The sequence below is a fragment of the Spinacia oleracea genome, chromosome 4 (genome assembly GCF_020520425.1).
Source record: "Spinacia oleracea cultivar Varoflay chromosome 4, BTI_SOV_V1, whole genome shotgun sequence".
Lineage (NCBI taxonomy): Eukaryota > Viridiplantae > Streptophyta > Magnoliopsida > Caryophyllales > Amaranthaceae > Spinacia > Spinacia oleracea.
Window position 1 is genome coordinate 27,005,050 of NC_079490.1, and position 11,481 is coordinate 27,016,530.

The 11,481-nt window shown below is 36.7% G+C and overlaps 1 protein-coding gene across 1 annotated transcript; it reads left to right on the forward strand.

Moving 5' to 3' along the window:
* The first annotated feature begins 108 nt into the window (after window positions 1-108).
* On the forward strand, window positions 109-7,210 carry LOC130471411 (uncharacterized). Its single transcript, XM_056841515.1, has 2 exons — window positions 109-171; window positions 6,923-7,210. The coding sequence occupies exons 1-2, from the start codon at window positions 109-111 to the stop codon at window positions 7,208-7,210; spliced, it is 351 nt and encodes a 116-aa protein (XP_056697493.1).
* The last annotated feature ends 4,271 nt before the right edge of the window (window positions 7,211-11,481 follow it).

Consider the following 11,481-nt stretch of genomic DNA (forward strand, 5'->3'; position numbering starts at 1 on the left):
GCAATAAATTGGGTCTGAAATAATCTGGGTTTGAGGAAAGAATCTGGGTTTTTAATAATCTAGGTTTGAGGAAAGAGAATGACAAGGTGAAAGAGAAAGATTGTAGAGATGATGATGGTGGAAGAAGAAGAAAAAGAAGAAGAAGATGATGATGATGATTTATGGCGTGAAGTGAAAAAGAAGAGCAAGTGAAAGAAAGTCAAAAAAAAGTTTTGGGTGTTTTATAAAATAATAGTAGTTAATTAATTTTTTGGGGGTTTAATTAATAGGAAAATTTGGTAATATTAATCCAACATTTGGCCGATTTTCTTTTATTAATCCCACCTACGACATATTTTTTAATATTCCCACCTTTACTATCCAACGACTTTTATTGGGCTTAAATGAGCGGTAACCGGTGAAAAAGTCAACGAGATGGTTATGAATTGATGATGATGACTGAATATATTTGAAAGAGAGTACTGCCATATAAGGACATATTACCGCCCATTACAGGTTTATTAACTGTTGGGCCCAATGAAAGTCGTTAGGTAGTAAATGTGGGATTATTAAAAAATATGTCGTGGGTGGGACTAATAAAAGAAAATCTGCCAAAGATTGGATTAATATTACCAAAATTTCCTAATTAATATAATTAAGTGTTAATATTAGGATTAGTATAGAAAATGATTGAGTAAGGGAAAAAAGTAAATTCACAATAACGAAGATTTAGCGTCTGTTAGCTCAAGGGCATTTTGTGTTATTTTCTAAAACCTCGGGGGTATTTGGTGTTAGGTTATGATACATATGACAATTCATAAATCATGCGGAAAAAACCACTAAGCCAGGAATACATATTATTTACACATAATCATATAGCATAATTTAGATGCATACTCTTTGTTGCGTGCCTTCCCTAGCTGCGCCCGAACCGAACAAGAACAAGTCTTTAGGACTCCAAGTGTCGTCCCTCCGTAGATAGTCCACAGCACGTCCGGATCCGCCTTAAGATTGACCAACTAGAATCGCCCTTAAGGTACTATTATTTTCGGCTAAATGGGCAAGAGTTATGGCTGATTTTTCTGCTTAAAAATCCTAGTTTTGAATACTTGAAAACTTATGTATAAATAATGACCCCTAGGCCCTTATTTATAGAGGTATGGAAAAGGAATTGTAATCCTACTAGGATGTGGATTTGTTAATTAGAACTTTATTAGGACTCTAAAAAACAAAGCAATTCTAATAAGATTAGGATTTTAATCTTCGCACGAATCCCAATAGAATTAGGATTTCCGGCATACGCATCGCACAAGCCGTGCACCCGCGCAGGCCTTGCGGCCCACGACAAGCGCACAGCCCATGTGCGGTGCTGCGTGCGCGCGCGCGCCCTTGGCTGGGCCTGGCCTTGCGCTGGGCCTGGTCGAGGCGTGCGTTGCGTGCGGCTTGCTGGGCGATGGCCTGGCTTCGTGCTGGGCCTTCGTCTAGCGGGCCTCGTCCGATGCTAATTCGTACGATACGCTTCCGATTAAATTCCCGATTCCGGAATTCATTTCCGATACGAACAACATTTAATATTTTCGATTCCGGAATTAATTTCCGTTTCGAACAAATATTTAATATTTCCGTTTCCGGAATTATTTTCCGATTCCGATAATATTTCCGTTTCTGACAATATTTCCGTTTCTGGCAATATTTCCGATTCCGGCAATATTTCCATTTCCGATAATATTTTCCGATACGTACCATGTTTCCGTTTCCGGCAACATCTACGACTTGGATAATATTTATATTTCCGATACGATCCATATTTCCGTTTCCGGCAATATCATCGTTTCCGGAGTATTCATTTCTTGCCTGTGACGATCTCAGCTCCCACTGAAACCAAGATCCGTCGATTCCGAATATCCATAGATGGAGTATTTAATGCCATTAAATACTTGATCCGTTTACGTACTATTTGTGTGACCCTACGGGTTCAGTCAAGAGTAAGCTGTGGATTAATATCATTAATTCCACTTGAACTGAAGCGGCCTCTAGCTAGGCATTCAGCTCACTTGATCTCACTGAATTATTAACTTGTTAATTAATACTGAACCGCATTTATTAGACTTAACATTGAATGCATACTTGGACCAAGGGCATTATTTCCTTCATTTGGGGCATTAAGTCAAACCTCAGGGACATTTCATGAAAAGTCCGTACATATTATATATTGGAATAAAATGTAACTAAAAAATGTTTAAAAGTATATATATGTAAGATTCATTAATTTTTTAGTAAATAAATTCATAAAAACTATTTCTTCAAAATCACTAATAATGTATAAAATTAAACATTTAACACTTTAAATTTTTTATCTATCAACTTATTTTCATAATATAAAATTTAATCAAAACGTATTAAAAATTACACAAAATTAGTTAAAAGTTATAAAAAAAACCTGTATAAAAGTTATCCAGATACATATAATAAATCATTGTTTTTCTTATGCGCGCAAGACCTTTTTTTAGCTAAAGATAATTGATGTGATTTGTTAAACTGTTCAAGAGATTCACTTTTAGATTCATCGTGATTACTCCCTCTGTACCGGAATACTCGAAACGGTTTGACCAGCACAGAGTTTAATGCATTGTAATTGACTTATTATTTAATCAGATTGTAGTTGGTACTGGGGTATTTTTTTTTAATATAGGTAATGGGATGTGTGTCAAACTTTTAAAGGGGTAAGGGGTGGTGGTGGGGGTGGGAATGGGGTTAGTTGAACTTTTTAATGTTTTTTTAGGGAGTAGGGATGTAGGTGAAAGAAATATGTCATTCACTCAAGGTGCATTAGTCTAATACCAAGGTTAAGATTAATTACGAATAATTAATTCAGTAAGATCAAGTGATCGGAACAGCTAGCTGGAGCAATGCTTCCGTTAAGTGAGCTCTAATCCTTGTTAGGCTCACAACTTACTCTTGACTGAACCTACAAGGTAACACCAATGACAGGAAACCGATCGCTGGATTAAATGAATCGGGAATTCATTTAATGGCTTTTCGGGAAATTAATTCTGAAAACATAATTATACGATTTAACATTGGATTGTGAAATCGTATATCGTATTGCGTGTATTCGTAAGCTAGGTGAAACAAATAATCGTATCCTACGACATTTGATTGTCAAGTACGAAAAGATAAATAAATTGTCGAAGGATAATTTAATCGCAACACGAAAGCAACCCACGAGCTTGAGAGCACAAGCGCAAGGCCCATGGGCGCAACGCGCATGGCAAATCAGCGCTGGCCCAAAGGCCTTGGCTGTGTGGCGCACACGGATCAAAGGAAGAGGCAGCAGCAGCGGCCCACGGCCCAGCTGTGCGCACCTACTGTACCTCACGTGTGGGCTTGGCCGACCAACTTGGTTCGCTTTCCCACCAAGTTGGCTTGCTTGCTTATTATTACTTCTAGGTTATTTTAATAACCTATGTACACTTTTCAACACACTAATTAAGATTATTCACAACCCTAAGAAAAGAGAAAAACCCTAATTTCTCTTTTGCCTCCATTGTTGAATACTTCCCAAAATCTTCAAACCTTGTACAAGATCTAAGGTATCAACAATCTAGGCGAATCTGCACTATTGGTAAGCCAGTAGAGGAACTAAGATTGGAGTTCTTGTTCGTGTTTGCTGACATAAGTGGATAACATGCTACAAACGTATGTATGGCTTAATTTGTGCTTTATACATGTTTCCTTGCTTTAGGGTTATTCTGCTATCATGTTATATATATTCAACTGTAAACCCCCACAGTGGTATCATGAGCTTCACGTAATTAAGTACTATTTAGCATGTTTATATGTTTGTGATATTGTCAAAAAAATTTATGAATTTTTTCGTGACTTTTCGAATGTTTTTCTTGACTATTGGATGAATCGTTGAAAAGCTGCTGTATCCGTAAAGTTTCAGAATTTCGACTTTTCTGACCCTAATCTGATTGAAAATGGCGTTTTAAAATCAATTCATGAGAACTGAATGTCAAAAACAGGCCCCAAAGTTGGATTTTTTTGGCGTTTTTGTTGTTTAATGAATTAAATTATTAATTTTGATACGTTTTTCAATTAATTATACGACCAAATAAATTTATAATTAATTGAAATTTGGTTCTACTGTTGTTTATAATATTATGAACCTATGGTAATTTTTTCGTTCATAAATTTTAATTATAAACCCTAATCCCAATTTAACCTAGATTAATGGATTTTAGATCGAAAATTAATTTTATTAATTGGTTAGATCTGAAAATATATTTAGGTGAGAAGGGGAATATGATTTCATGTTTAAATGACATACTTAAAAATTGAAGGATTAAAATTTTGATTGGATTCGTTAAATTTAATCGTTCACCTAAACCAAATTTGATAAAAATCTGAAAATATAAATGTTTAGAACGATTTAAATGCTTGCATTGGATTATCAAAGTTATTCAAATTTTTGTTGATGTATCGTTCGTTAAATTTGAATATTCGTTAGTCTAGATTTTTAATTTTCATAAATTGGATTGTTTGAGATTTAATTAAATCACCCACTTTATTATGTTTCGTAATTAAAACGATTAGAGTTATTAATATTATGAAAAAAATAATTCGTGCAATTTTTCTTTTCGAACATTAAAATTGATTTTTCTTAATCGGACGAGCAAGCGACTCACACTTGGCGAGGGGTAGCTGCTGTCTGTGCGAGACGAAAGGGATGAGAAGCAAGTGGCACGTAGGCAGGCCCATGGGTACTTGCCTTGCGGTGCGCGCTGTGTCTGCAGGCAACGTGCCATGGGCGACGAGCCTTGTAAGCGCTGGGCGAGGCATCGAGCAGCAGTTCAACGACACAGGGCGCGCCAGCCTTGTGCGCCACTACTGGGCTTCGTGCAACGACGTGGGCCTTCGTGCCGGGGCGTTGGTGCGTTGATGCGATGCACTGCGCATCGTTTGGGCTGGGCGGTTTCCTAGCCCAAGATGCATTAAAATGTGTATTTTTATAACCCCTAACTGCTATACCCGGGTACAGCCAACTCTGGCTGTACCCCCCAAAACAACGACGCGCCTGTATTGTTTGTTCTTTACCCAAATACATGTATTGTTTGTCCTTTCTTCTGAAATTTATGTTCTTTTTTATATTGTTTGTTCATTTTTGTTGAATTACTTGTTCTTTCTTGTTTATTTATTTATTCATAATAATCATCTGGTTATAATTTCTAAATTGGTTGAATAAATGAGATTGCCAAATAATTAGATAAATGTTTATATTCGAATGAGTAGAAAATGTTCATTTTCAAATAAATAAATAAATGTTCATTTCCAAAATAAGAAAGTTCATTTCCGGAATAGTAAATGTTCATTGCCAAATAAATAAATAAATGTTCATTTTCGAAATAGTAAATATTCATTTTGGATGGGGGTACAACCAACTCTGGATGTACCCGGATATAGCCAAAAATTTGCGGTATTTTTGCTTTGCTTTAATTCAAGGCCTAATTTTTGGGCTTTGGGCTTATATTTGCACGAAGGGGTTAACGGTGGACTTTTTCATTATTTATTATATTTGACTTGGGCTGGTTTGCGAGTTTGAATATTTAAAATTAAAGGTCCAAAATTAAATATTGAATTAAGTTGGAGCCGTTTAAATGAAATTATTTGAATTAATTAATTTTAATTAATTTTTCGTAGGACACTTTATTTTAATTAAATTAATTTTTGATTAGAATAATGCCAAGGATTAATAATTTGGAATTGATTAATCTTTTAAGATTTGTTTACATGAACGTGATTTTAATTATTCATGTAAATACTTGCATATTTACTCGGGCCATTCGTTTTAAGATACGAATGGGTGAATGCATATATATAATTATTATGTGTCGCAGGTATTGAATGTGACTATTATGGCCAAACTAGGATATTTAAATTCAGTTTGCGTACCATTTTATCTTTGAATGTAAAACTTTAAATATGGTATGCGTACCATGAAGGTTTGATGTAATAATTAGATTATTAAGTTTAAGTTCTTCTAGTTTATTTAAAATTTAAGTTAGCTTTTTGAATGAAGTTCAAGACGCTGCCAAGCTAACAAGGCGAAGGGAAGATTGGATGCTTCAAGACCAAGTTTATGGGCCGTATTAGTTCACCAAAATAATTTATGATATTATATATTGATAAATGTGTATTGTGCATGAATGCGTTGTTTTTATGTTTGATTAAGGATTTAGTTCACTAAATAATCAAACCAACATAGAAACAACTAGGTCCAAGTAATATTGAGTTTAAAATTGCCTTCCAAATCAAGAACTTACGAAATCTTCGAACCTAAGATATTAGGTTTCCGCCAAAGCGAGGTGGTATTTTAGTATTCCTAGATGGTAAGGTATCCAAAGGAACACGTTGATTTTGGTTTCAACTCAAACAATATTGGTATATGTTATGGCAATAGAATAAATTAAGGCATTAATTTATTAATCAAGAGTAGTTTGAATATTACTAGCAATTGGTTTTTGCTTACCTAAAATCTTAAAAGGCTTAAGACAAGCTAAAGCATTCTTAAGACTTAGAGACTTTTGGTGTCTTGGATTTGTTTCATTCATTATGGACCATGTTTTATTATGCATGAACGAAATGTTTAATAGCTTTAATGATTGCATGATTGCTTTTATTTAAAATCTATTAAAGGAATATTAAATGTTATTTATTGCCAATTATTTTCAAATTATAGTAATCAATGGCCGCAAACAATAACAACTCATTCAATTTGAGTTCAATTCTCGACAAAGAGAAGTTGAATGGAAACAACTTCCTCGATTGGCAAAGGAACTTGAAAATAGTTCTAATGCATGAGAAGTATGTCCTTGAGGAAGAGTTACCGGAAGCTACTGGGCTGGAGGTAACTCAAGCTTCCCTTCATCATTGGATCCAGGCCAATTGGGATGTCAAATGTTGGATGTTTGCATCCATGAACCCTGAACTGCAGAAAAGGTTCATCAACTCGGATGCTTATCAAATCATCTTGGAGTTGAAGAATATGTTTCAGGAACAGGCCAGAAATGAAAGATTTGAAACTCAGAGGTTGATCCTTGAGACAAAGATCAAGAAAGGAGAACCGGTGAGCGAGCATGTTCTTAAGATTATTGGATTGTTTGAGAACATGAGGGCTCTAGATTCTGATGTCTTCAATGAGATGGTCATTGACATCATTCTCCATTAACTTCATAGTGGATATGATCAATTCAAGTTGAATTACAACATGAACAGTATGGAGAAAACTCTTACTGACCTTCACGGTATGCTGAAAACCGCTGAAAAGACGGTTAAGCAAGAGAATTAGCAAGACATTCTTATGGTGCGTAAGGGCAAAGGCTTCAAGAAATATGGCAAGGGAAAGGGAAAGAAGGGTAAGAGAAAGTCTACGCCCACACCTAATCCCAACGTCACCAATTCTGGTAAACAGAAGAAGGTGACTCGTTATCCCAGCGACTCAGAATGCTTCTATTGCAAGAGGAAGGGGCATTGGAAGAGGGATTGCTTGAAGATAAAGGAAGATGATAAGAACGAGAATGTTGCTTCTACTTCAGGTATATATGTTATACATTGTAATCTTGCTAATTCTACTTCTTGGGGAATAGATACTGGTTGTGGCTCACACTTATGTTCCAATTCACATGGACTAAGGAGAAGTAGAAGGCTTGATAAAGGCGAGATGGATTTACGCGTGGAAAATGGAGCACGGATTGCTGCATTAGCCGTAGGATCTTATTTTATATCTTTGCCTAATGGTTTTGTTAGGTTATGATACATATAATTGAATATAAATCATGCGGAAAAACCATAAAGCCAGGAATCCAAATTAATTGCCACATAACAATTAGCATAATTTAGGACACATACACTTTGTAGCGTGCCCTCCCTAGCTACGCCCGAACCGAGCAAGAACAAGCCTAGGACTCCAAACGTCGTCCCTCCGTAGATAGTCCACAGCACGTTCGAATCCGCCTTAGATTTAATTAACTAGAAATGCACCTAAGGTTCTATGAATATGTTCGAATATTTTAGGCAAATATTAGACTTAGTTTTAATCCTTAAAACTAGGTGTATAATTGAAATTATGTGTTCTTAAATTTTTGAATGCCATCACATATTTATAGAGTAGGAATAATGGAATTAGAAGTCTACTAGGATTCAAGTATTCTAAATCTATTAGAATTAGAGTTTACTTAAAACTAGTAACTTAGGAAATTAATCTTTTAATCTAATCCTAATCGCTTAAGGATTCGATGCATGCACAAACTCCAACACGCACACGAGCACGGCCCACAAGCGAGCAGGCCATGCCCGCGCGCGCGAGAAGCCCATCGCAGGCTTCGCAGCCCACACGAGCTCGCTGCCCCTTGCTCGCAGCCCGCGTGCTGCTTCGCAGCCCAAGGGCGCGCTGGGCCTGGCCTTGCGCTGGGCCTTGGTTGCCTTTGGCTGCTGTGTTGCTCATGCCTTGCGCGCTGGCCTTGCTAGGCGTGGGCCTGGCTTCGTGCTCGGCCTTCGTCTAGCAAGCTCGTCCGATGCTTATTTCGTACGACGCGCTTCCGATTAATTTTCCGATTCCGGAATTCATTTCTGATTCGAACAATATTTAACATTTCCGATTCCGGAATTAATTTTCCGTTTCGAGCAAATATTTAATATTTCCGATTCCGGAATTATTTTCCGATTCCGATAATATTTCCGATTCTGACAATATTTCCGTTTCCGGCAATATTTCCGATTCCGACAATATTTCCATTTCCGATAATATTTTTCGATACGTACCATTTTTCCGTTTCCGGCAACATCTACGACTTGGATAATATTTATATTTCCGATACGATCCATATTTCCGTTTCCGGCAATATCATCATTTCCGGAGTATCCATAAACTGCCTTTTGACGATTTCAGCTCCCACTGGAACCGAGATCCGTCGATTCCGAATATTCATAAATGGAGTATTTAATTCCATGAAATACTTGATCCGTTCACGTACTATTTGTGTGACCCTACGGGTTCAGTCAAGAGTAAGCTGTGGATTAATATTATTAATTCCACTTGAACTGAAGCGGCCTCTAGCTAGGCATACAGTTCACTTGATCTCACTGAATTATTAACTTGTATAATTAACACTGAACCGCATTTATTAGACTTAACATTAAATGCATACTTGGACCAAGGGCATCATTTCCTCCAGGTTTTGTTTTGGAACTAGAAAACTGTTACAATGTTCCTAGTATCACCAAAAACATCATTTCCATTTCAAGTTTGGATTTTACAGGTTTTTAATTTTCAATTTAAAGATAATAGTTGTTCTTTTTCTTTGAATGGAATGTTTTATGGTTCAACACAACAAGAAAATGGTCTATATGTGCTAGATACAAGAAAACAAATCTATAACATTAATACCAAGAAGGCTAAAACTGGTGATTCAGATCTCACATATATGTGGCATTGTTGATTAGGCCACATAAACACAAAATGCATGAAAAGAATTCAAAAGAAGGGAATTCTAAAATAATTCGACTTAGAGACGATTGATCAATGCGAATCTTGTTTAATTCACAAAATGACAAAGCGACCTTTCACAAAAGTGGGAGAAAGAGCAAGTGAACTACTAGGGCTAATACATATGGACGTATGTGGGCATATGAGTACAAAAGCTAGAGGTACGTGATTTCAACTATTTTATAACGTTTACAGACAATTTCAGTAGATATGGCTGTATTTACTTAATGAAACACAAGCCTAAATCGTTTGCGAAATTCCGAGAATTTCAAAATGAAGTAGAGAATCAACATGGCAAGAAAACCAAATCTCTAAGATCAGATCGAGGAGGTGAATATCTTAGCCACGAGTTTGATGACCATTTAAAAGAATGCGGTATTCTTTCTGAATTGATTGCTCCAGGGACACCTCAATGGAATGGAGTGTCGGAACAGAGAAACAAGACCTTACTAGATATGGTCAGCCCAATGACGGGTCAAGCCAAACTTCCTTTTCAATTTTTGGGACATGCATTGCAAACATCAGTACTCACACTAAATCATGCTCCGTCGAAAGCTGTTGAAAAGACTCCATATGAATTATGGAATGGGAAACTTGCAAAGTTGTCTTTTTAAATATTTGGGGTTGCGAAACATATGTCAAGCGATTAATTTCGGACAACCTAGAACAAAAATCTGATAAAATTTTCTTTATTGGGTATCCAAAAGAAACTAAGGGGTATTACTTATACAACAAGTCAGAGAACAAAGTATTCGTTGCTCGTGATAGTGTCACTTTGGAAAGAAATCACATTTCCAAATTGACAAGTGGGAGAATAATATACCTCAAAAGGATTCGAGACAAACAACGAATCAAGAACTCTTTATAATCAGTTCAAGACGAAGAACCTCCATGGCCTTTGGAAGAGCCAATGCGAGTAGTTCCTCAAGACATTTTTTCTCCTCGTAGATCACATAGAACTAAGGTTCAGACGGATAGATGGACATACGTCCTCTTGTTCGAAAACTTAGAAGTTCTCGTATTGGATAATGATGAACCTATGTGCTACAAGCAAGCTATGACGAGCCCAAGCTCCAAAATGGTTAGAGGCCATGAAATCTGAAATAGACTCCATGTTTGAAAATCAAGTATGGGATCTTGTTGATTTGCCGGATGGGTTTACACCTACCGGAAGAAAAAGGGTCTTCAAATTGAAGAAAGACAAAGATGGAAATGTATACATATACAAAGAAAGATTGGTAGTAAAAGGTTACAGACAAATTCACGGTGTTGACTACGATGAAACCTTTTCTCCAATTGCAATGCTTCAGTCTATTCGGATAATCCTTGTGATTGCCGCATTTCATGACTATGAAATATGGCAACTGGATGTCAAAACTGCCTTCTTGAATGGTTTTCTTGAAGAGACTGTGTGTATGACGCAACCAGAGGGTTTTGTTGATCCAAAGAATTAAGGAAAGGTATGCAAGCTTAAGAAATTCATTTATGGATTGAAGCAAGCATCAAGGAGTTGGAATATACGATTTGATGAAGCAGTCAATGAATTTGGCTTCATCAAGAATCAGGACGAATCTTGTGTATACAAGAAAGTCAGTGGGAGTAAAATTGCATTCCTAGTCTTGTATCTTGACGACATACTACTTATTGGAAACGACTTTCCTATGCTGGAGTCTGTGAAGACTTCGCTTGGAAAGTGTTTTTTAATGAAGGACTTAGGAGGGGAACAATACATATTGGGCATCAAGATCTATAGGGGATAGATCTAAGAGGATGATTTGACTAAGCCAAAGTGCTAGCTCGGTTTAACATGATGGAAGCCAAGAGAGGCCATCTACCCATGCCACATGGCATATATCTAAGCAAGACTCAGTGTCCCAAGTGTAGACACCTACTTTTGTCCCCATTCCCGAAAGGGAAAGGTTCGATGATGAAAGCATAAATCTCCACTTGACAAC

Bases quoted from the DNA above. Each gene is read 5' to 3' on its own strand.
- LOC130471411 (XM_056841515.1), top strand. From the start codon at position 109: ATGATGATGGTGGAAGAAGAAGAAAAAGAAGAAGAAGATGATGATGAT. The intron at 172-6,922 runs GTGAAAAAGAAG...CATTGGATCCAG, and splicing joins ATGATGATTTATGGCGTGAA to GCCAATTGGGATGTCAAATG.